Genomic DNA, 26,099 nt, shown 5'->3' with positions numbered 1-26,099 from the left:
TCTCTAAGTCTATGGATGCGGTCGAGAAGACGCTAGAAATGCTTCGAAGCGTTTGGTTGACCAATCAGGACACAAAGAATAAAGATTTCTTTGTTCTAATTGGTTAATGCAACGCCTCGAAGCATTTCTAGCGTCTTCCCAACCGCAGCCCATGGCACACAATAGCATAGACTTCTATGTAATACTAGATCGCTAACTCTTGCGAATACATTGCCCCGAAAAGTCTGTACACACACATGTGCACATACACATATGATTCTACTTAGGTTTAGATCACGCATTTGTAGATATTTATTTTTCATATGTGGTACATACTTTTCGGGGTTAATTTTTCCGTCAGTATATAAGGAAATTAGCGGAAATTACATGGCAGCATCGAGCGTCTGCATCTGCACAGAAATCATTGCGCAGGAATCTGAATGAGAGATTCCAGCTTCTTGCGACTAAGGGTGCCGTCACATGAAGCGCGGAAACACGGATTAGCGTTAACGCGGAACGAGAAGGGAACCAATGAAAACTACAGAATGCTGGCGATTGGTTCCACTCTCATTCCGCGTTTCCGCGCTCCATGTAATGGCACCCTAAGTCCGGATCTACAATAGGTGTAATAAGCCTTTAGGTAGAGTTTCCACTGAGCCGCGTCATGCGTTGCGTTAAGGCCGGTTCTAATCGTAAGAATCGTAAGAAGATTGACCAATCACAGTCGATAATTCCAGAAAAATATTGACTGTGGTTGGTCAATTTGCTTACGGCTAACGACATACGACTTATTGTAGAACCGGCCTAAGCGGGGAGCACACACTTTTGCATAAGCGCATAATCACAAGCATAAGGAAATTGATTGGTCAATTGGATGGAAATGGATCAATCAATTTCCTTATGCTTGTGATTATGCGCTTATGCAAAAGTGTGCGCTTGCCGCTTTAACCCTACATGTCAATGTAATCATAGTTTATGGTCTACGGTGTGTACGTAGCAGAGCGCCCTAACGGCGGTGAAAGCATGTATAACGGAATGGTATCGTGACGAGGGTGGATGGACGCAGCAACGCAACGGAAACTTTGGCAAACGTAGTCGATCTAGCGAGAACGGTATTTTTGCTTATCGAGAGAGAAGATGCGCCCCGTCATCTATGTGTGATCACCGTGCGTTTTTGCGTTATCATCGCATTTGCAGTATAGGTTATAATGGCGCGCGCGTAAGATCGGGCAAATAACCGACTCTAAAGAGAGAGAGAAAGAAAGAAAATATGTGTATACATTTAATATATATCGATCTTTCATTATTTTCACGCGAAACGTACACGCGCGAGCGAGATAGAGAGTGAGAGTGAGAGAGAGAGAGAGAGAGAGAGAGAGAGAGAGAGAGAGAGAGAGAGAGAGAGAGAGAGAGAGAGAGAGAGAGAGAAAGAAGCGGAGTAAGGTTAGACGCGATCTTCTTTTTTTTTTTTTTATAAAGCAGCTAATTTCACAGAGTTGCGCGCGCGATTTATTTTAAAAACTCGAAGACATCGCGAGTCTTCGGAGTTATATTCGCGTTACGCTCAGGCTTATCTCAGTGACATTTATCTCGGCCTTGTCGACGAAAGATCATCATTTGCAATCTAGCGCATTTCATATGTCAACAATTCGATTCGATGAGAATTGTTTTTCATCGGAGAACGCAAACTTCGTCATGGTGTATCGCCGGCATGTAAGAGCGCCAAAATTAAACCGGCGTCGCCTTCGAACGTGAGACAAAATATTTTTGCGATATATGATATATATATATATAACAATTTTGAAATATGAAAGACAAAGCGCATCCGCAGTGGATCCACGAACAATACAAAAGTACGTCTGAGATTCATTGTGCGACCGTTCGTTGCTATTTGAAATCACCGACACGTTATATCTTTCGCGATAATTGCCAGCTCAAAGTTTATATTAGGATAAAAAAAAAAAAAACCTGTAAGAGAGGATAGATAAAGAGATAAGATAGATAAAGCGAAAAGAATAAATTTACAGAACGGAGTGATTATGAAGGGTGCAAACAGCTGCTCCGAATGACAGCGCGGTAAAAATTTCGCGCGTAAGCGTATTTCGATACGCGTATAAAAATCCAATAATCGAAACCGTGTTAATTTCGAGATCGATGCGATTTTTACATACAATACATATGCTGTAATATATAAAAGATCTCGCGTTTCTTCCTCTTTCTCTCTTTATATCGTCAAAGTAATTACGGTAACGGGGAAAAAAAAAAAAAAAAAAAAATGTACGCGCACGCCATCGAGATAACGTAAAACATATTAACAAACGCGAAATATCATAAATTATTTTTGCATATTTATGATATCGAAATGCGCGTTTAGCAAAAGTGCATCAAATTGCCCGACGTGATCTACGAGAAAGGCGCGACTGTTTAATTGCAGAGATAATTGTTGCCGCATCCTCCACTATTAATTATGACGACCCTAGAATCAGATGAGAGCCATCTCGATAAGCTGCCGCATGTGGAATGGGACAGTACGACCTCCCCAGAATCGCCCGAGTGTATGTTTCCCGATGGACTGAATCCCCTGAAATGTCAGATGGCTGGCCATCCCTTTGATGGTGACAGGCACACTATTGGTAAGTGCAATCGTTAAAGTTTCTATTTTTATTAAAATATTTTAAATTATGTTATAAATTAAGTATATATTTTTGAGAGAGAGAGAGAGAGAGAGAGAGAGAGAGAGAGCCATTACATATAATTATTGACGCAAAATTCAAAATTTATAATAAAATTAATGCAACTTGTTAAAAAATGATGTTTTTTTATTCTCGATATGTTAAAATTAAAATTTAGATCTTTATCTAAAATTAAAAATGTAAAAAGTAATAAAAATATTTTTCCCTCCCCTTTTTTTATATAGGAATATATATAAAATAATGAAAGATAAATACGCAAATTATATCAAATAATGTTTGAATATCCAACGAAAATTTAGAATTTTTCGGATTTCAATTTTTTTTTTTTTTTTTTTTTATGTGGCTAATTTATTTGCTCTTGAATACTACTCTAGTGCGATTGTTCTATTCTAATCCTTTATCTTACGAATGTTTGTGTACACGCTGCATTGAAAAATGTATACTAAGATTGATCTTTTATATTCCTATATATTACTTTTAATCCATTAATCTGAAATTCTCAAGCATAAGCAGAGAATTAGAAGTATCTTTCCTTTACAATGTTAATTGTAAAGTAAAAACATATAGAATGAATATTTTATTAATATTTTATACAGAGTCAAATGTATATAATTGTGTAAATATATCACACATTTATCGATAGTATATATTAACATTTGTTTATGTGTATTAGATAAATTTACGAAGGATGTGTTTCCGCAGGCATGTTGGTATGCAGACGAACTGGACATATACTGAAACCAGCGACTAAAGTGATCCTCGGGGAAAGAGAAATTGCGTTCTACGAGAACTTGAAGAATTCCCATGATCCTACGATAGTACAACTAAAAAAATTCGTTCCATGTTATTTTGGCACGACAGAACTGCGAGTCTTTAACAAACGTAAGAATTTTTATGTATAATTCAAACACGATATGATATTTTTGTGATCAAAGTGAAATAATGTTAATGTATATAATATAAACAATATAAAACTTTTTATATATACACACATATACAATACACCCTAATTGTAATCATAATATAAGAATTAATTAAAATTTAGTGTTACAAATATAATATTAATTGGTCATTTATTTTTTTATCTTGATATCTATATGCATCCAATCGCGTTATTATTAATCAATTTGTTTAATGATAGGTACAAAGTTTCTCAAACTTAGGGATATCACGGAGGGCATGGCAGAGCCATGTGTGATGGATATCAAGATTGGCCGTCGCACGTGGGATCCTTTAGCCACGCCAGAGAAGAGGGCAACGGAAGAACTCAAGTATGCCGAATCGAAGCGTGCTTATGGTTTTTGTATAACCGGTTTTCAAGTATATTGTCTCTCCACTGGACAATTAAAAAAATTTGACAGAGATTATGGCAAGAAACTTGATGCCAAGGGCGTCGTAGAAGGTATCTGCTTTAGAGTTTTAGGAGACATACAAAGTCGATAAGAAAAAAAAATAACTGTCACCCGATGCAAATGAATCCAAGATTTACGAATACTAAAGTTTATTTCAGGACATAGGGAGTAGTGAGTTTTCTTAAATAACCGAGATAGCACGTTGTCCGCCTCCGATTCAAGCATGGCTAAGGCTAAGTCCCTTAACTCACTGGTGATCGATCGAAAATCAAAATTAATGTACTTTCCCACTTGCAAATACCAATGGAACGAATTTTAACTCTAGAACTTTGATAGGACTTATTAGCGATTTCGTTATATCTTTTTAAAAATTTGAAATAATAATTGTGCACTTTCTATTGATCTTTTCGTACATTATATAATTTTTTGTTATCGTATGTGTTAAACCATAATATTATATCAAGCGATAACAATTCCCCGTCAACGTTCTAGATCTAATAGCAAATTAGAGATTAGCTTAGGCGTATTAATGAAAAGAAAAATCTTTGCGATGTGTCCTATGACTTAGTGATAAGACTTCATTAAGTTTTATATCTTTCAAAACCGCGTTAAAAATGTTCTTCTTGTCCTCATGCAGCACTGAAAACTTTCTTGAACATAACACCTGAGAGGCCAGCCTGTCGACAGTTGATCTTCGAACTCCTGTCATTCCTGGGAAGAATCATGCTGCTCTTCCGCATACAGCGGAAATATCGCTTCTACTCGAGTTCACTTCTGGTCGCCTACGATGCTCGAAAATTACGGCAATGTTTTAATAATGAAAATTCTAATGAGCAGATGCGCTCCAGAGATAAGTCTGCCTCCTCTCCGTCGACAAGTCGTACCACTTCAGGCACAAACATATCCGAGCAAGTCGCGTTGATTGCATCTATTTCCAACGTAGGGACGAAGAGAAATTGGATAGAGGCGCAGAGAAGTAAACCGATATTTAAAAGGAGCGTAAGTCTCAGCGGAACCGTACCGATAGCGCACGAACAGATATTGAATCGAAGCGGATTTTATAGTTCAGATTTTAAAATGAACCGTCTGTGTCAGTCCTGTCCGAGTCAATTCTCACTTCCATGCACGAATAACGTTACGATTAAAGATATTCACAACATAGAAAACAAGTGCAATTGGGTCAAAGTAAACATGATTGACTTTACGCATGTCTTCCCTGCGGACAACTCCGATTTGGATTTAAATTATTTGGAAGGTATCGAGAATTTGATCAAGCTTTTAAGTACGTTCATCAAGCGTGTTCGAAAACGCGAGCAAGACAACCCTTGCGCAACTATCGCGCAATAAAGTTTCCTTATCAAAGAATAATGTATTATTCGTGATGATGTTTCCGAAAATGAACGGAGATTAATTCAGCTGAGAGTAGAATTGACGATGTGTCGGCCTTATTATCGGATGAGACTAGAATAATCAATAGCGCCAAGACCTCTGACAACGGCAATCGTCAGGCTGAGAGGACGCTGTTCACCGAGGAAAGCTATTGACCTTTTGGGAGGAAAGAGGTATTGAAATTTGAAAAAACTGAGAGTTTATCGAATGTAAACAAGTAAAATGTTCAGAAGATGGCAATTTTTATATGAACTTGCGGCAATGTATTTTTCTCGAAGGTCGGATTTCTGCAAGTCATTTGATACAGAGCAAAGTATCGTAAAAAAGACTTCTGCCCAATTTAAGAAGGCAGTCTAACTCAATCAGACATACGATCAGTTCTGAATCTGAACGGATTTCAAAGAGAATGTCTTCTCTAGGATATAATAATTAAGACTTTTATACTTTGCCAAAAAAAACTTACACATTGTATAAAGTATCTAAGAATTTCGTACACAAATTTCTTCATATTTGCCGTATACATGAAAAAAATATGATTTTAAAAATTCAGAGCTGATAGAGAGATAGAGCACACCTTATCGTTCAAGTTCATACCATGACGACAATAAGTCGTACTTTATGAACACTACTGCGATGGCAAAAGATTCTCTAAAAATGATGTTACTTTACTTATTGATTTTGCCATGTCATAGATATTTATATTGTACGCATTACGTGAAAATGCAGAAATTATTGTAAGTATAACACCAGCAATAAATCAGTACGACATAAAGTGAACGAGTTATTGAACGCTTCTATTGATTTCCATGGTAATAAAATGGAAAATCTGTGACAGACAATAAGAATACATTCTTAATTACTTTACATGTACTTAAAAAAAATATTACAACCATTATATTAATATAATTACTTGCAATTTGATATTCTGTATAAGTGACATTATGCGATTAGTTTGTCCAAACGATAATTTAATTAGCAATAATTAATATATTCTTATGATTTTATCATCAATATAAAATGATTATCTACTTGTCCTCATAATAATCACAAAACTTAATAATTGATAATAATTTCTTATTATTTTATCTGTTATTTATCTCTTACAGCCGTTTTCGTACGCGCGCGCGCGTCTTACCGGGATGCGTCAAGCATACAGACAAGTTCTCGTTATTGTATAATATTTTATTCGCCATTCACTCGTAAACAGTTTTTACAGATCGTCGCCAATTGGCGTGCGCGCCGTTGCGACCGAATCAATCGCGATAATAATTAATAATAATTTGTTTTATCTCTCATATAACACTTATAATAACGCGCGCGCGCGTGCAGGTACATGTTCCTGTACGCGTGCGTCTGTAGGTGTATGTATATAAGAATGCGCGTACAGACACACGAATGTACGCGCAGACACATGTATATATACATATATAGATTGCTCACGATCATCGTTCGCATTCTTCTCCCTCTCTGCTACATCTTCTTTTTACTTACGCTCACTTTACTAACGCTTTCTCGTTCAATTCGGGTTAGTGATTTAATCGAGGACTACGTCCGATCGAAACTATCCGATGTACAGTGTACACTGTATTTTCGCTTTTCTAATTACGAATCGAAATGGTTTCTTTAAGGGTAGAAGGAAGAGGGGAAAGGAATTACTTTCACACTTTGAATTTTGTTAGTTTGTCCATAATTTTTTGGATAAAAAATGTCAACTTATCGCAGAATTTACAATGCAAAATAATAGACAAAGTTATTTTTATTACGAACTGATAGTTTGTTCATATTAAAAAAAAAAAATAAAAATAATCGATTACAATCGCGATTGTATGCACGTATAATTAACGTTATCAAGCGCGATGAGTTATAATCAGATCAGATGATCGTAATTAAACAAAGTGTAATAAACGATCGACAGAGCAAGCGTTTTGTGATTCGCGCGCCAATTAGATAATGAGACAAGAACGCGCGACAATAACGAGATAATAATATAAGTAGCCCTATATATCACATAGTAAACGCAAGGCGCAATAAATATTGCAAGACGCATTAAATAGCTAAGTGTGTAACGCAATAATTCCGTAAAAAACAACGGATCTTGTTAGTATGTACGATAAAATATGCATCATGCTAGACTAATAATTGTTATACAATGTAATCGAAACACGAACACTCTCTCTCTCTGTTTCTCTCCCGCATAGACATAAACACACACACACACACACACACACACATGCATTCTCTCTCGCTAATTATATAGATATAATTACAAAGCGATTCGATCGAACGATTATAAGTTTTGTTCGTGTATTTCGTTCGCGTCTCGTTCCCCGCGTTCACTCTCACAAGATAAACGAAGAAAACCTTGATAAGGGGACAAACCGCTTCGCTATACGAGGCAAATGGCAATAACAACGAGAGATGTGATACGCGCATTGATGGAAAAAAAAAAAAGAAAAAAGAAACTTTGCTCCTTATCGATCACTCGAGTTTCCTTCCGCGTTCGCATCTTCGCATACGTTTCCTTTACGCATATCATAATATATAATTAGACTCGCTTTAACATTATAATTAACGATTATTTCGTCGATAATTATTTTAGTTGCTTTATTAGCTGCTACTTTCTCTCTCTCTCTCTTTCTCTCTCATTTAGGTCGATATTTTTAACGTATATAACTATATAAATACAGCAGACATTCATTATGTATTTACAAATCGATCATCGCATTTCCCTTCCTTTTCGCTCTCTTCCTCTCTCATTCTCATTCTCATTTCTATTTTCTTGCATCGTAACTCCTTTTCTTTAGAGTGCTCTTTCCTTATTCTCTCGCTACGACAATCTCGCGAATTTTGACGGCGAAAGAGCGGATCATTGTCATTAAATTAGCCATTAAATTAAAGCCGTATCACCGACCTTACTCCCCACGCACATGAACAGTCTTATAAACCCCCATTATCTGATTACGTTAATGAGTTAAGTGATCTTTAACATGTAATTTTAAGTATCAATGTACATTTTCTGAAATCGGCATTAGCGTGATTGTTATCTCGACGATATTGAGATAGTGATATCCCATACAGCACCGAAAGATTGCAGAAACGTTGCATAGATCTTGCATTGAAACATTGTAAAATTGCATGGAAATTGCGAAATGTTTCTGCAATGTTACTGCAAGTCTGCGGCAACGTTGAAATGTCCGCCCTTAGAAATATTACGATATAATATTACAGTAATGTTACGGTGCAATGTATTTGTAATATTGAAATGCGTTGCTACAAATATGCAGAATGCTTTAAATTTGATAGATAAACTTTGAAAATATATAAAGACATCCAAGAGAAATAAGAAAAAAAGATTGTGAATTTACGCAATTACGAGTTTTTTCTCTCTTGGATGTCTTTATATATTCTCGAAGTTTATTTATTAAAATCTGAAATATCGTGCATATTAAAAAATTATTAAAATTTTTGGTTTTATATAATAGGAATGGAAACTATTTAACAATTTCCTGTTATCTAGTTAACGTCGCTATTTTATAAATAATTTACAAGTTTAAGAAAATAGTAGTGATTAAATAATTTAATTCATAAAAGTTAAAATTTTACATCTTAAATAGACAATTAATAAATAGACAACGAATAATTTTAACTTTTTTGGATATTTATGTATCCGATTACTGAACAATCAGTTCAATATCTGAATTCCCTGTGTTGGGATTGTCTCGGATAAATTAAACTGATAAAAATAGCTATATCTTTAATCTTATTAGCCGCTCTTTGCAAGCTTTATGTAATCATCGTGACCTAAACTTAAATGCGGGATAGATAACACAACGCGCGCCGCGTAGCGGTAAACAAATGAACTAGCGATTACCGAAAACTGTTTTTTGTAATGTTTTTGAAATGTTGCTGTAACATTCTCATAAAATATTACAATTATATGTTCCAATAATGTCTCAACAATATTACATTGCAACTTGTAAGATTGTAATATTACTGCAATGTAATTGCAATGTTCTGTGCTGTATGGGATGAGAAGTAAGAAAATCGAGACAGCGTCAAAATAATTCGCGCCACTCCGTTCGAATTCTTCGAAATACATCGTTCGTTTTGTGCCGAACGATATAAATTGATATCCTGTATCCTGGAAATCGTGTATCACGCGAAACATCGATATCAACAAAGAAGATCTAAAAATCGCTAGACGTTGGCGGATGCAAGGACGAGGAGTCGCGTGCATTTGAGAGATTCATCTGAATACGCTGCCTAAATATAGCCGACAAAGGCTCGGCTACGAAATTGACGAATTACGACGGTAAACTCGAACAATTGCGCGTCTGGCCCACGCTGAATTAGGGCTCTTTGCGCGGCAAACATCATCGCCTGGCGAGCCGGGCTTATTCTCTCACCGGATTTCGATCTTATTAGCGCTCTGAAAGGAAGGACATCTCTCGGATAATGGCGCGTCCAAAAGACTGAATCGGAGTTCGCCGTTGTTCATCGAATCAATGGATATAAATGATCCAATTAGATCACCGTAAAACGGATTCAAAGGTCGAATTTTGTATCAAATCTCTATCGTTTGCTGTTATCTAGATAATCATTTAAATGAAGCAATTGCATTATCTTTAGATAATAATAGGATTTATTATCTACACCTTTATCTTAGATGGAAAATTGCCTTATATTATCTAAGATAATGACTGCATCTAGCAAAACTCAGCTCTTAGTATAAGCGCTTTATGATTCTTTAATGTATTTGGTTCTTACATTTCGACTCAACGGAGAACCAAAGGCAAGATCCAATCATATTAAAGAATCACTGTATTCAGTGCGAAACTAGAAAGAATAGACCTAAAGTATGTTGCATTATACTCTCTTGTGCGTGGGTATTTTCTACTATTTTTACTACCGAATGTGATTTTTTTCAGTTTTATGCAATTTCTCTATTAATAATATCATAACGAAAGATGGTAAAGTATTCAATGAAAAAACGTCTATAAGTAAATATATATTATTCTAGTTAGATCTTTTCTTAATAATTTTTTTATAAAGCAATCTTATCTTAATATCATCTAGATAAAATGCTTTCTAATTTCATCTGTCAACTTGATAAATTTAAAATCATGTTTATCTTATCTAAGATAAAATTGTCATATCTTATCTTTATTTAGATGATTTCAATATTATCTGCGCACAACACTGATTGTTGACTAACTCGAAGAGAGATCGCCGTTTCAAAATTATTAACACATCTCGTTGCATTTTTTAATTTCAATCACATTTCTCCACATCAACTCGCAAACCATCCGCTCCTTCGCCCACGCGATGTGTTATCCCGATACAATGTTGGGATAATTATTTGCAAGCCTACTAGATATCTTCGGAGAGCTCACGTGGAAACGTAAAGAGGCGAGTATACGGTGGAAGAAATTACAAAAGGAGAAGAGAAGCATTATATATATATATATATATATTCTCACACATACACATATACTATAATAGCGAGAAAGAGCTCGATTCCGCACCCTTATTCGCGCGCGGGTGGCCATTCGGGTTACCCTTTCTCTCATCCAAAGAGCGATGACGCGACGCTACGGCCAGGGATATTCAGAAAGGCACTCACTCATCCTCAAAGATATCCGAAAATCAAATATACAAAACGAATACGGCGTCGCCGAAGCGTCGCGACTCGCGTCACCTCAAAGAAACCAACGGTGTCTTGTTTGTTGCTATCTACCATTTACTTTCTTATATAGAATCAATCAGAGAGAGAATCAGAGCATTCGATAAAATTTTTAGCTATTGTACCGCAAATAAATCACTTTCTTTCCTTTTCGCAAGAAAAAGAATACATACGTGTATATAGAGTAGGGCATTTATATTGAGACCTAAATATCTAAAAAATAAAGCGAGATAGAAAGAAATGTTTCGGACAAAAGTTGTTCGGTTCTTAGGGGGTGGTAAGATGGTGCCATTAGTTTGACCTTGGGTGGAGGCGCTTCGGAGATTTCAATGTCAATCTTGTTTTTTTTTTTTTTTAAATGGAAACATCCCAATTCTTTTACATAAATCGATTCCTTGCAATATTCTGCATAAAAAATTATAGAGGTACGATGGCCAAAAGTTTAATAGTTTACGAGATATTTTATACTTTATTTTATTACTTTACTTCGACATAATTTTACATAACCTATGAAATATCTCATAAAATTATTTATTTCGCAATAATGTTACCTTAAAGTTTTAAGCTCAGAAAATGAATTACGTGTAAAATGAGAGACGTCAATCGGTGTAGAGAAAATAAAACAAGATTGACATTGAAATCTCCGAAGCGCCTCCACCCAACGTCAAACTAATGGCACCATCTTATGACCACCTTAGGACCCACCCCCCCCCCTCCCCTCCCCGAACAACTTTTGTCCGAAACATTTCTTTGCTTTATTTTTTAGATATTTAAGTGTCTCAATATAAATGCCCCACCCTGTATAAAGTTACCTTTAAATAATTTAAATCGTTTATTACAATATATAAAATAATATAAAATAAGAAGTAATAATATATATAATCGTTATTCTTTCGTAATTTTAAAAGTCATATGAATGACTATTATTATTTACTATAATTTTTTTAATAATATAGTTAATATCATGTTAATCAAAAAATATGCAATCATCTCGGAGTCTCAAAAGCATTCCGATTGATTTTGAAAAAGCAAACCCCGCCGGATTCAAGTATCATGTACACAAGTTTGTCGCGAGAACATCGAAAGTTCCTCAGTTTTATGTATACATTTCACAGTAGAAATAGTTCATCCTTTCGACTTTTTCCGTCAAGTTAAATGCGCGAGTCATGTGCGCGCGAAAAACGCGATGAGATAATATTTCTAATCTTAATAATCAGATACAGCTCGACTGGTTAATATCGTAATGTTGTCGCTATATAAGATCGATTAGGATATCGATCCAAAGAATCTTGCGTCATGGAACGCTCTGGATACTTAAAAAAAAAAAAAAAAAAAAAAAAAAAAAAAAAAAAAAAAAAAACCCAGCATCGAGATTGATTGCCTTTACTAAATCGCGATCGTGGATCATCGACGACAATCTCGAATTGGAATTATCGTCGAATTAATCGCAAAAATTATTCGAAGAAACGTAAAAATCCACCGCGACGAAGTGGCAATATTATAAAAAAAGAGGGATCTAAAATCTTTAAAAGTATTCCCCGTAAAAGCATCAAATTACGTGTAAATTTAGTTTTCTCTTTCTTTTGTAAAGATAAACGGAATATCATGATTAAAAATATCATGACGCTCTTATTAATTATTTCTAGTTAATTTGTGCGTGAGAATTGAACTTTAGAGAGAACGGAGAAAGGGAGCTCAAACCAATTTGGCACGTTGCCAAATTTTCCAGTTAGTTAACATGTTGGCGAAATTTTTGCGAAAATACCCACGACAATCTCTTTTATACGATGAGAATAAAATCGTCACCGCGCGTTACTTAACAATCGATCGCGTTCGTTAATGTGTCAGCTCTGTACATATTAATAGATATCTTTTTTTCAGAACATTTAGCATGCAGGATGATATAAATTATAAATGTATCATACTGCAATCGTTTCATCAATTTTAATACTGCTCGCTTAAGTATTGTCACGATATGTTTTGTAATTAGTATCTCTAATGTTATCACATTGTGAAAAAATATTTATAATTTATAAATTATAAAGAAAATCTATTATTGATTAGATTTCTCGTTACTAAAAGCTAAAAAATGATCAATTATAAAAATAGTTGGTAGAAAATTTACTTTCCTCCAACTTGTAAATTAATTAATAATAAGAAATAAACAAGAAAAAAAATATGTATATATATAGAATTAATAAAAAAGAAATGTATATATATATATAATTTTGACGCAGATGTCGAATGATCCACGATATCGACGATTTTTCGAAAGACTACTGATTACGATCTAATATTACGTATATATTTACATAATTTCCGGTACAATTACGATCAATATCTATTAAAAAAAATTCGAAAATATTTTAGCGGGAGCAAGTCGCGTATTTTTTTTATTCTTTTTTTTTCCGTTTTATTCTGCTCGAGAAATTTGTGTCTGTTGCGTTAAAAAGGCCCCTTTTTCTAGGAAGGAAAAGTGAAAGATAAATCACAGAAGATGCACATGCAGAGAAGACGACACGCATCGCACATTAGTACACCTAATATACCTAATAGGGATCTCAAGGTTCGCGCAGCGAATAATAATCACCATCTCGAGTAAAAATCAGCTCTCGATCGCGTATAACTGGCATTTTTTGGCAGTTAACTTTGATACATATATAATGTATATATATATATATATATGGCATATATATGCGCGTTATCACCGCGGAGGTTCGGGTGATAATATATGGCCTTCTTTCCCCCTTCCCAATCCCCTCCCTCTCTCTTCCTTTGTCGTTTTCTAATAATAATGTATCGATGACGACATCCGCCGAAGCGAGCGAAAAGACACTTTTCCCTGCTTTATACAGGAAACGGAGAACAGCGCGCGCGCGCGAGAAATACACGAGGCACACACGTTATTATTAACGTGATTGCTGTTTGGTCGGCTCGAGATTATAACGATATTTGCGTACGACTTCTTGAACGAGTCGTACAAGAGCAAGTGAAGGTAAAATACTTTCGTTTCCACGTATATACATGTACATGTACTGGTATTCGGCACCGTATGTGATCGCACGATATCGAGTCCGGATTATATAATTCAACGATTTCGAAGAAAAAAATAAATTTAAAAAAAAAGCGAAGATAAAAGAGAATATGTATATACAAATAGTGGGGAGAAAAAAAAAAAAATCTTAACTCTGTATTAAATAATATCAAGATTCGCAAAAAAGTATCTAATGGATGTATTTAAACAATTTAGGACGCGTTTCAAATGCCTCTTTTTTTTTTTTTTTTGAAATATAATTTCATAACTTTTCCAATACATATTCTTTACGTTTGTAATTAATAAAAGATAAGATGTGAGATTTGTAAATACCGAATAAAATATTCTTACAATTGACGGAATAATCCGCTTCGAATGAGAATGTCTAGTTAGATTCTGTAAACAGGTCGATTCGCCGCATTTGTGGCGTTTAATACCGCCCTTTAATGCCGACAATATGGAGTTTGTCATCAGTTATCTATCAGAATTATCAGCTCTCTCTCTCTTTTTCTCTCTCTCTGAATCCTCCACGCGATTACAGTCTTTTCTAGGCGCTTGTTATTAGCAAATTTTATTATAACTTGCGACTAACGAAATATATACCCAATGTAACCGAGAAGAGACAACCTCGAAGCCATTTCTCAGAGCGACGCGACATACTTTTCCCCTCTCGCGAAAGATAAACGGACAGACTCGTCGACCTTCGGAAGCTTCGTCCCTCCTGGAGAACCGGCGATCGATGGCCGCTCGCGACCATCCTGAATTCTTATGTAACACTAGCGTGTCTCGAAAAATTCTTCCGTTTGACAGAATAGTTTTTCTCGAGGATTCGCGCGATTAGACTTACATCATTCTATGATGTTTCGCGAAAGATTACAAGCAAAGCCAATCGATAAGATATGAGGTGCGCTTGGCATTTCTAAATTGATGAGTGTTCATATCCTTGATATCCTTTTTGACTTCAATGGCATTATCGCGCGCGATTCGAAGTAGTTTCTCGTAGGACAAGAATTTTGTCGTGGCTTACATATTTTTGAGTAAGGACGAATGTAATACTTTTCGCTAATAACTTTGGTTTACGATCGTACTTTGTTCGTGCAATTCTATCGCAAAATAAAATCGTAAATTTCTTTTAGAAAATTTATCGCAAAAAAAAAAAAAAAAAAAGAATAGAGAGAATACTGACCTGCATTCCTCTCGATCTAGATGATGCTAAACGATTCACGATCACTGAGCTCGATACTCTGGGACTGAAACGACCAATGTGTTGACATGTTCCCTTCAACTAGGACGAATAAATATTTCACATCATCGTAAAATCAATATATCCGGATTTAAAAAAGTCCGCAAGTTTCTTCCTGAATATATAAATCTTGAGAAAAATCCTACTTAAATTTTAGAGCCATAAATTTTGAATTCCACAGAGGAGAACATTATGTACACGTTCCAGTTCCACGGTATCGGTTTTCTATATATAAGGAACTAGCGAATTTTTTGCCGGAAAAATTTCATCTCGAAAGCATCGCAAGATTTATCATCATCGTGTTTTACAAACGCGACATCTCAGACGCGACTCGCCCCTCGCTCCTTCCCATTTCCTTCCGTTTTTGCCGATTTTCTTTTCTCGTATACTTTTACCAATCTGTCTGCCTCGCTCCCCGCGCATCTATATATCATTGAAAAATCGCCGCGTGCTTCCAGCGGAATCGCGGCAGGGATACGCTTCGATGCCCAACATGCCACCAATAAATTATCAATAGTGTGTTATATACGATTCCGGCGGGCATTGAATCTCTCCTCGTCGACGTACACGTCGAAAAAGTCCCGCGTGAAACGAATCCTTTCGATCTGCTAACGATCTTTCCGATCGCGGTAAGACCTAGTCTATTTTTCCTTATCTATGTCTCGTCTACGTGTTGGCTATGGAGGGGAATCGATTGAAATCATCCCTTCTTCCCTTCTTCTCGTCTCAACGATATGGCCGATTAAGCGATAAGCGATCCGCAAACAATAACGAGGACGATTGGTAGGAAGATCGTCGATGATTTGGCGCCGCGGCTGATTTCGTTCGGAGGAGCTTTCGTCGATAAATCTGAAACGAAGAGATATACAAATATATGATATAATTTTGACGAACCAATTCTTTCGATCTTAACGAAAAGAAAGGAGCCTTCTTATAACTTGCAGCTAGATAAGAAGATACTCTTGTTTATTTCATCGCGTAATTTTGTAATCGCAGTTGCCCTCTCCCCGCCAGTTATACAATATGTCACTTGCCTTATCTAGAAATATTTAAATGTTTTCACTGCGACACATATTCTCGGATAATAATACACGATCTGTGCAGTATGACACGTAATTAATTTGATAACGAAATTCTGCTGAGAATATATTTGCAGCCGCTTTCGCGTCTAATAAAATTTTCATTAACAACTGGATTAATTTCTTCCATTATATTTTTTGTCAAAAAGGCTCATTTCCTTTCGTTCGAACGCATATTCTCGAATAATACACTATATTCGCTACTGCGAAATCCCCCGAGGGCGAAGAAGCTCCTTTACAGCAACGATACACGCTGTATACAAGCATCCGGCGATGGAGTTCCATCAGGAATATATATCGGCCGGATTATCGAAATGCAAATCAATGCGGACGTAATATGGCTCACAGGACACAGGATACAGTACCTGACGTGATCGGACCCATTCCGGAGCCGGACGCCTCGTCGTCATCGCGATCGTCATCGTGACCGTCCTCGTCGTCGTCATTCTCGCCGTTAACGTGCTGCCTCCAATCCGAGCTGTCACCGCTTCCGGAACCGTCCAGGGCCTCGTCGCCCAGGAAGGCACCGGCATCGGGTGATGACGCCAATTGCGTTTGTACCAGCTGTCAGAAAGACACAAAGGATATGAAATACACAATCTTGAGTTATTATCGCGTAAGAAATCAAATTTCTCTTCTAAAAGTTATGAGGATAGAACTTTTCAGCATCAACGTTTGAAGGAAAACGACTCCGATAAAAGTTGTAGGGAACAAAGGGGGCTATCTAATAGTGACCTTGGATTTGACATTAAAGATCTTTTCAAGGTCATTTAAAAGTCAACTTCCGTTTTTTAAACGGAACCCTCTATTTTTCATTACATATTCTTGTAGCTTATCTCGAGAGCTTTCCAAAACACTATAATAAAGTATTTTTTCATTTAGTACTTTTTGAGTTATTTCATATTTTAATCTGACATATTTTGATATAAAAAATAAAATATTTCGTAAAATATTCAGTTTTTGATAATCTTACCGTAATACTTTTATATACAGAATAATGAGACAAATCAATTAGTGCAAAAAAAAAAAAGTAATTGTTTAAAAAAATACATTGTAAATAATTTTCTTAAAAACAATTATTTTTTTATACTAATTGATTTGTCTCATTATTCTCTTAGATATTTTACGCGATATTTAATTTTTTATATCAAAATATGTCAGATTAAAATATAAAATAACTTAAAAAGTACTTGATAAAAAAATACTTTATTATAGTGTTTTGGAAAGCTCTCGAGATAAGCTACAAGAATATGTAATGAAAAATAGGGGATTCCATTTAAAAAACGGAAGTTGACCTTCAAGTGACCTTGAAAATGACCTTTAATGTCAAATCCAAGGTCATTATTAGATTTTGTTTCCTACAACTTTTATCCGAGTCGTTTTCCTTCAAACGTTGATCCTGAAAAGTTATGAGGATAGAACTTTTAAAATGGGACATCCTGTATATTTATAATCTTCAGAGAGGGGGATGCTCGTATCTTATTCCTGAGAAAATATATAAAATTCTATAACTCTGTCGTATTAATCAGTGTTGCGGTGAAATACTACTCGTTGCGTGTGATATAGTTACAAATTACCTGTTTAAGTAGAGTATATAATTGAAATCGTCGAGTATGCGAGATAAAACGTAACAATTTTCTAAAATTAACGGTTATTATGAAAACTATGAAAAAGTCATTCATTCAACGGTTCTATAATCACGAGAGAAATTACGGCGATTAATTTTGTCATTGGTAACTCATTAAGGTGTCCCATTTACCCAAAGATCTCTATTAACCCGTTTGACTCTATATATAAGTAACGTTCAATTAATAGCTGACACTCTCAATTTAAACTTAATCATCATCGCGCACAATGTGACGTAGATTTATATTCTGCTAAAATCCGCCGCCGACACAAACCTTTAATCCTATGGCCGCCCCGTAATCATTACTCAAAGCTCTCTCGCACCTGCCAATAATATCTCTGGTTCACTATTTAACGGTTTTCCCACCTATACTACATCATAGATATCATGCACATGTCGTGCGTTGCGTGTTATATATATACATGGTGAATATCTGAATCCACTGCGTGAATTCTTGCCATCGTTCAAGCATTCGAGAAATTTCGAGCGAATAATTGAAACGGGGCGAAAATTTCATTTTTGCAGGATTGCGAGATAACGAAACTATTTAGATGAGTCGTTTTTATCGGAGAATAACGACTTGAGCGTAAGCGGCAAGATTGATCGTGACACCGTGTATACATGCGTGTTTCACGACATTCTAATCAGAAGTAAGCGGCCCGATTTCTCGGCACGCGAATTAACATGCGTGTGGGCGCTATGTGTCTGTCCCACACGCGACGGTTGCCAACTTTAGCCAAAGGCTAAGGGTTCTGTCGAAGAATACAAAACGAGATTGAAAGATGGAAGCTACAAATCGCAATAAAATTTTTCTAGAAAAAAGGCTCGAGCTTATTTAGATACATTTATCCCGCAATTTTAATCTTTAATAATATTTTCAGCCAGTAAATTAGTTTTGAACATAATTAGTTTTGTAAATATATAATCTTACTTATCAATCATTTTTCAGTGTATGTGACTACAATATTTGTATGCCCATAATGATTTTTTTTTCTGGATTCAATCATCATTTTCTATAAAATTACTTATATATTTATATATCAGGCGGATAACGCCAAATACCTCGGAATGCACCTAGATAGAAAGCTTAACTGGAAGAAACATATCTTCACTAAACGGAAGCAACTGGGTCATCTATTATATAAAATGTACTGGTTAATCGGTCGAAGGTCTCAATTATCAACGGAAAATAAAATTCTACTTTACAAATGTATAATTAAACCGGTGTGGACATACGGTATTCAACTGTGGGGCACTGCCTCGAACTCCAATATTGAAATCCTACAAAGATATTAATCCAAAATACTGCGGATAATTGTAGACGCCCCGTGGTACATTACAAACGAAACACTACATTGTGACCTCCAGATACTCACAATTAAAGAGGAAGTTAAGAGGTATAGCCAGAAATATCAGGATCGACTGGAAGCCCATTCTAACTCACTGGCCGCCAATCTTATGAAGGAAAAACCTAAACGACGTTTAAAAAGGAAGATCCCGCAAGACCTTCTATATTAGCAAGCTGCAGTATAGGGATGAGATGTTGAGCACATATCCTTCATGACATTGCATATATATTAACACATACTTTACTAAATGTCTCTCTTGAGACAGATTGTAAAGGGAATAGGAGTTAAAAAAAAAAAAAATTTATATGTAGTCCTAAGAAATCGGATTACATCGATCAGCTTTGAGCACCCATGTGCGTTTTCAGGTGAGTCTACGCAGCGTGCGACACGTGCTTACTCGGCGCACTGTCTGCGATCTCTGCCTGACTATGAATAATTCTAGATTAGACGAGAATTTATGATTTGTCTGGTACGTTCGTCTGAGAGTTACAGGTCACCGAGCAGGTTTTCCGCATCAACGAGCTATTGCGATAACCGTTTACGAATCGTTATAACAAGCCGCGTGCCGCGCGACACGATCTGTATATCCAAGCGAAAAGAAATTTTCAATTGATTCGATCGGTATTTCGCATTTTATTAATAATAAATAATTAATCCAGTTACTCAATTATCCAGTTATCTCAAATATAGTTTTATAATTTTATTAATATATGACTTATTTTTAATTATTGTAATTGATATAAAAAAAAATTCTCTTGGGGAAAGCTCTCGAGTAACTTTTGCTCCTCTCCTTCGAGAACATTGCGGATTCCTTTTCGATGACAATCGACCGTCCGTCGCGTTTGTCGCACGGTATGTTTGAATCGACGAGCGAATGAAAATTGCGGCATCACTTAATTCGAGGGAGACGAATCCGCTCAAGACCGAACGGTAAATTACGACTTGATGCACTCACCTGATTAATGTGCCTCAATTGGTCAATGAGGGCGCTTATGTTCGTGTTGCCGGCGTAGGTAACCGGCGTCGACGTCGCTAACGTGATTTCAGGATTATACCTCTGAACATTCGGACTGGAATCCACCACGGTTTTCGTATACCTGAAATCATACAGAAAATTGCGCGTTCGTTATAAAATCAAATTTATTCCGCAAAATTGTATTGTAAACAGATAAATGTATATTATTAGAATCACAATCAGGTGAAATATTCTCATGAATAATTAAATTAACGCGCTTGATAACGTAGTTGCGCTCCAGTGTCTCCTCCAAGAGACCGACAAACTTGTCATCAAATATAGAACTAAAAATTATAGTCCTCGCGAGTAATCTTAACGCATGTCTAATCCAGTGTACTGTTTTCATCGACGCGTTCGCAGAAATGGCGATATGAACAATACACGTCGCATTCATACATGAGCGCGGTTATCTTTCGCGCTTCTATCTCTTGCAGGGTGCTGACCGACAAAAGAGACAAATCGCTCGCACTTCGCGGAATGACGTCTTCCGTTTTCGATCACCACGCGATTAAGCGCCCATGAATCAATGAACCGGGAACATATGTATGTCCGCGAATAGTCCAGAGGCCAATAATACTTCTTTGTCGATTACGCAAAGAGAGAGAGAGAGAGAGAGAGAGAGAGAGAACGCGGCTATTTATCATTATATTATATTTGTTATAACGGTAGATAATTATCGTGAAATGTGCGTTACGAGATAACATATGGGAAATGATGCGATAATAATTAATTCGTCTGTATGTTTTTAAGCAACGTTATTATTATTATTTTAATATATATATACATTGCCTTATTATTGCCTTACATAGATTTACAACTTTTTTCTTTTCCGTTTATACAGAATTCAAAGACCGTAACAATGCTTAAGGGTAAATTCTTGAGATCATTTTTAAGATGATTTTTCCTCAGCAGAAATATCGAGGCATCGATGTCCGATTTCCGTGTTATAAGCGATTTAAAAAGAAGGGCTTTGCAAATTAAACTTTATAGAGAGTTATATAAAACTATTATCTTTAATTAATTTCAAATAGAGTTTACTTTAATAGAGAGAGAGAGGGAGAGAGAATTTTAATTTAAGGCTTATTTACAAAGACATATGATGGAAAAAATTGGAAACTTACAAAAAATGATGACATCTCTCGACATTTTTGCCGAGGAAGAATCATCTTAAAATAATTTCAAGAATTTACCCTTAAGCGTTGTTATAGTCTTCACGGGACACCCTGTATATACCTCTAAAGATCTCCATTACTTCGCTTCTCATCAATTTTATTTCGCTATTATTTCCATTATCCGACGTGAAAAATATTACATGAAGCGCCAAACAGGCGTGTCCGAAGTATTCACAGAAGTAACTATGGTAGATAACCTAAATTGTGAAATATCGTCAAAGTCGGAGATTCCCGGAGTCCTCTCGGTGCTCCTGAATACGAGACATTCATGGAACGAGCTTCTTCGAGGGGGATCGTCCTTTCACCCCTCTTTCATCCCTCGCGACTGTGCACATGTCGCGTTCTTCAGTTTTCCTGCACCATCATATTCCAGCGATTTTCCTCCCTCTGCTCCTTTTCTGCTAAATCACACCCTGCAGCGATTCCCATATATTTTCTTTTACAGTCTTATGCAAGTTTCCTTATATATATATGTAAACTCCTGGATCAATTCCTAGCGTTTGCAGTTTTTAAAATGCAAAATAAATGATAATTATAAAATTATTATTTATTAAGAAAGAGATGAGATGTAACATACAATATATCTCGTATTCTCTCTCGCACCCTATCTGTCACTCCTTTCTCCTCTCTCCGCTTGAGTACCTCATCATCCCTAACGAGTACAATTCGATCTCCGATCTCGATGGCGCAGAGACGAGGAACCGGATAAAACGGACCGACAAAAACTGGTTCTCGGCGATCGAATGCGAAAACTATCCAGGCGAAAACTGCATTTCCACCTCGATGCGCGTACAAGATATTTGATAATTGGCGTCGCAACCGAAAAAGTAAACAAGAAGGGAAAAAAACGGAAATAAACTAGATAATTCTTCGTTCATGGATATATTATAATACTTTACACCTATTAAGTGAATTCCGTTCTAGAAAATAATCTTGTCCCTTGACCTATTCGACGCTTTTGTAATTAAAGCTTAAATTAATCTTGCATTCAAGCAGAGTTTGGTCGAGAGAGAAATAAGAGATCCGGAGAGAATGAATAAAGGACATAAAGGCTTAAAGCTCAATTCACAAAAGCTTTGATTTTCAATACGCTCATAACTTGGAAGCTCTTTTAGAGCTCTCGATTCTCTTCTCTCGCGGAGAAATGCTCGCTGCAAATTGGTCAAAGAATCTGTGAATGGAGAGTGGGAACACTCTTTATATACCTCTTTATATAGGTGGTTCAGCTAAAAGCGTATATGCGCGCATCGATTTGCAACGCGGCCGAGAAATGGAACGTGCTTTGGGGCAGATTAATATTTCAATGCCGGAAAAGAGCGCCGTTAGAGATGCCACTATTATTCCGCGAATTCCAAAGCCATGCACGGAAGAAGCCACATCATCATCGTACGCGATATGGGACATCGGTATTTGTGATGCTCGATCGAAGTACGACCGTACAATCCTAAATATCTTGCTTTTATTTTAGCAGATATAACAGATCATTTTTAATGTTTATATTTTACAACAGATCTTTAAATATTGCTAAGAATAACAATCGTGTTTATTTTAATGTTTTGCATTCAATAATCATTATTCAGAAAGCAAAAATTGATACATTATTAATATTTTATACTTTTACGAAAAGGGATGGTCATCAAATTTTTTTTCGTGGGATCCACTAAATTAAGTGGAACTTGGAATAATTCATCGTCGGCGAGGTATATTGTAATTAAAGCTATATAAATATATTAAATATATTGTCAAGGATCCGACAAAGCAAACGAAATAGTAATATTATAGAAGACCAATCTAATAAAGATAAGAATGCCGTAATGAAGAATAGCTTCGTTTTAGAATCGCCTTAATTAAGCTTATTTCATGTAAGAAGGAGCGTTTTCGTAATTGAGCGAATGAACAACAAGAAGTTCGCTCGATTATCGCGACGGTTCGTTGATCACAATGAAGCGCTAAACTAAAGCAACTAAATTAATCGCGGCTAGTCTTCTTAATGGCCGGATACAGCGCGTTCTCACGATTGTTAGGAGATATGTCCGATCGTTCGCGTCGACAAAATTACAATTTGGCAAAAACGAAAGCCGAATGTGTGTCGCGAGCGAGAACAAAAAACAAAGATTATTATTTGTATAAATGAATAAATGTAAAAAAAAAAAAAAAAAAAAATTGTAACATTGCGTTATAAAATAAAAAGATAATAATGATTTATCCCTTTTCAATTATGATCAGGGTGTCTACTCAAATCCTGTAAGAAAATTCTCTGAAAATTGCCTGATCTTCCAGATATTTTTGTTCAAAATTCCAGATAAAGAGAATATTTTAAACATTTTTTGATGCAGTTTCTTAAAATAAGTTTTTTTATCGTACGCGTTTCTTGATGCTTTTCATTCATACGAAGGGAAAACACAAAATCACTTAAGTTTCAAGTGCTAGATTTGCAAATGTACTGAAAATAAAACTGAATAGCTTTCGTTAAAATATAATAAAATTTTTTAACTTGCATAAAATTTTTATTTTTTATCACTAAAAATTAAGATAAAAAATATGTATTGCAAAATTAATATTTTGTTAAGACATTGGCCGTGTTCCGATATTCGCTGCCAGTACTGAAAATCTATAGTATATATGTGACACTGTAAACTATAGATTTTCAGTACTGGCAGCGAATATCGGAACACGGCCAATGAATGTATAAACAGAGAGATAGATATATATTTATAATATATTTTAAACGCATAATTCACAACGTAGCTTATTGACGGATTGTCTACTGCTTACAGCATAGGAGCGAGATTATCAAAGAGAATTTAAAAAAAAAAAAAAAAAATTCCTGCGTCTTAACAAAATTCCATGAAAATTTCCTGATTTTTCCAGGTATAAAAAAAAAATCCGAAAATTCCAGATTCTCCATGTTTATGTAGGGAGTAGACATTTTAATGATGAACTTTTATATAACTTAATTGTAACTTGAAATTAAAAATCTTTGTTTTTTATTCAAGATCCATTGCAAATCCATTTATAAGTTTATCGTCAAAGCCGGATCTTCGACTTACTTCTGAAAGAGGAGCATTTTTATCGACGTTCCTGCGACAAATGGAGCGAGCAGGGCTCTCTATGAATGATTCTGCTATTCGTGCGCCTTGCTGCACTAGAACATTGATATTCCAGTGGATGTTATCTCTCGAAGTCTTGGCGCATATATACCATCATCCGTTGGCATCACATTGCGAATGCATTATTTATAACACATATCGTCCGCGCAATTCGTTCCAATTCGAACGATGTATCGGATAAACATATGCTAATATATCGCTCATGGTGTCCGACGTCAACCGAGCGTGTCGGTGAAGCTGCAACTAAATTAGAAGTACGATCATATCGCGATACACGTCGATGACGCACTGTGTGTGCGCATTTCTTTTATAAAATCTTATTAAAAAAAAAACAGAAAAGAATGACTTCATCCAATAAAAATAAATTATTACGAGAATATCGCGTTATCTTAAAAATGTTATATTAAATTTTTATCTTTTTTTCACATTTATATATTGAAAATAAATAATTTTTCTCCACTTAATTAACACGCACAGAACTGTAATATTTTATAATTCACAATTGGAACGGTGAATGGAAAAGTGAAGACGAGGCATGAATGAAAATTCTTGGTTTTGTGTGAAAAAAGGAATAATATAAAACTTTTTACGTAATCTCACCAGGAGGATAAAACTTCATTAATAACTAACGGATGACCAATCTCCAACTATTCTACAAAATAAAAAGAATTAAATAAGAAGATTAATAAATAGCGTACTCATCTCGATTTAATTATAAAATCTTTCGCTAATATTACTTGACTTTTACTTATCGTAATTCGCATAACACACGGTCCAATTAAATCCCATCGTTCCGAAGCAGTCGTCTGTTTGTCAACGATCTTTCCTCGCGGCACAGGACGAGAAACAGAGATCGATGAATATGCGCGTGAGCGCTCGGCGCATCGTCATCCCGTCGTCCATCGCGGTGAAGGTGTCGCGAGGGGAATTCGCGATGTTAGATTATACTGCGCGTATATGTATTCGTCTCGTCGATGATCCAGTCATCGTCGGGGAACTCGCTTTCCGAAGCGAATACGTGATCGCGCCGGTGGCCGGCTCTCGTGCGACGCGTGGGGAGACGAGACGAGACGAGACGAGACGAGACGAGGCGGGAGGAGGTGGCTCTTTCCGGCCGTATCGGGCACAGACGATATACGGTTTCACAGCTCGCGATTCAGATATCAGGTTCCGCGGTTCATCACGTCGATCGAATCGACACGGAGTGCGTGAAGCGCGGGGACGCGCTTCCATAACGGAATTAATTGGATTGAACGTTCCTGCGTTTATTTCACGGACGGACGCGTAACGCGTGTCCGTTCGCCGCAGATATTTTAACGATGACATATCGAATTATCGGCAATTACTGTGGCTCCATTCGAAACGAAGAATTAT

General features: G+C 36.1%; 2 protein-coding genes and 1 long non-coding RNA gene across 4 annotated transcripts in view; 1 reads left to right on the top strand and 2 right to left on the bottom strand.

Moving 5' to 3' along the window:
• The first annotated feature begins 961 nt into the window (after positions 1 to 961).
• Ipk2 (Inositol phosphate kinase 2) lies at positions 962 to 6,385 on the top strand. Of its 2 annotated transcripts, none has more exons than XM_070293285.1 (5): positions 962 to 1,091; positions 2,414 to 2,612; positions 3,375 to 3,554; positions 3,814 to 4,074; positions 4,662 to 6,385. In XM_070293285.1, exons 2-5 carry the CDS (start codon positions 2,447 to 2,449, stop codon positions 5,369 to 5,371), a joined length of 1,317 nt encoding a protein of 438 aa, XP_070149386.1. In that variant the 5' UTR covers positions 962 to 1,091; positions 2,414 to 2,446; the 3' UTR covers positions 5,372 to 6,385. The 2 variants fall into 2 exon arrangements, with proteins under 2 accessions (XP_070149386.1, XP_070149385.1); XM_070293284.1 differs by having other exon boundaries at positions 962 to 1,145.
• Positions 6,386 to 12,435: 6,050 nt separating this feature from the next.
• Positions 12,436 to 26,099, bottom strand: part of Dally (division abnormally delayed protein) — a 52,633-nt gene continuing 38,969 nt past the window's right edge. The window contains exons 6-8 of the mRNA XM_070293281.1: positions 20,384 to 20,525; positions 16,818 to 17,016; positions 12,436 to 16,222 (exon numbers count right to left, since the gene is read on the bottom strand). Of these exons, the coding sequence (XP_070149382.1) occupies positions 16,116 to 16,222; positions 16,818 to 17,016; positions 20,384 to 20,525 (448 nt within the window). The 3' untranslated portion in view covers positions 12,436 to 16,115. The remainder of the gene's footprint in view (positions 16,223 to 16,817; positions 17,017 to 20,383; positions 20,526 to 26,099) is intronic.
• LOC138931951 (uncharacterized) lies at positions 21,239 to 25,794 on the bottom strand. Its single transcript, XR_011446706.1, has 3 exons — positions 25,326 to 25,794; positions 24,666 to 24,968; positions 21,239 to 22,028 (listed from the first exon to the last, which is right to left on the bottom strand). It is a non-coding gene; the product is annotated as an uncharacterized lncRNA (long non-coding RNA).

Source organism: Polyergus mexicanus, unplaced genomic scaffold, assembly GCF_030449975.1.
Source record: "Polyergus mexicanus isolate NDT 795.1 unplaced genomic scaffold, iyPolMexi1.0 SCAF_3, whole genome shotgun sequence".
Taxonomy (NCBI): domain Eukaryota; kingdom Metazoa; phylum Arthropoda; class Insecta; order Hymenoptera; family Formicidae; genus Polyergus; species Polyergus mexicanus.
Note: the sequence above shows the minus strand (reverse complement) of the source record. Positions and strands in the feature narration are given on the sequence as shown.

Excerpts from the sequence above, each read along its gene's own strand:
- Ipk2 (XM_070293285.1), top strand. The coding sequence starts at position 2,447 with ATGACGACCCTAGAATCAGATGAGAGCCATCTCGATAAGCTGCCGCAT. Across the intron at positions 2,613-3,374 it reads TGGTGACAGGCACACTATTG|GCATGTTGGTATGCAGACGA; the intron begins GTAAGTGCAATC and ends GTGTTTCCGCAG. Across the intron at positions 4,075-4,661 it reads TGCCAAGGGCGTCGTAGAAG|CACTGAAAACTTTCTTGAAC; the intron begins GTATCTGCTTTA and ends GTCCTCATGCAG.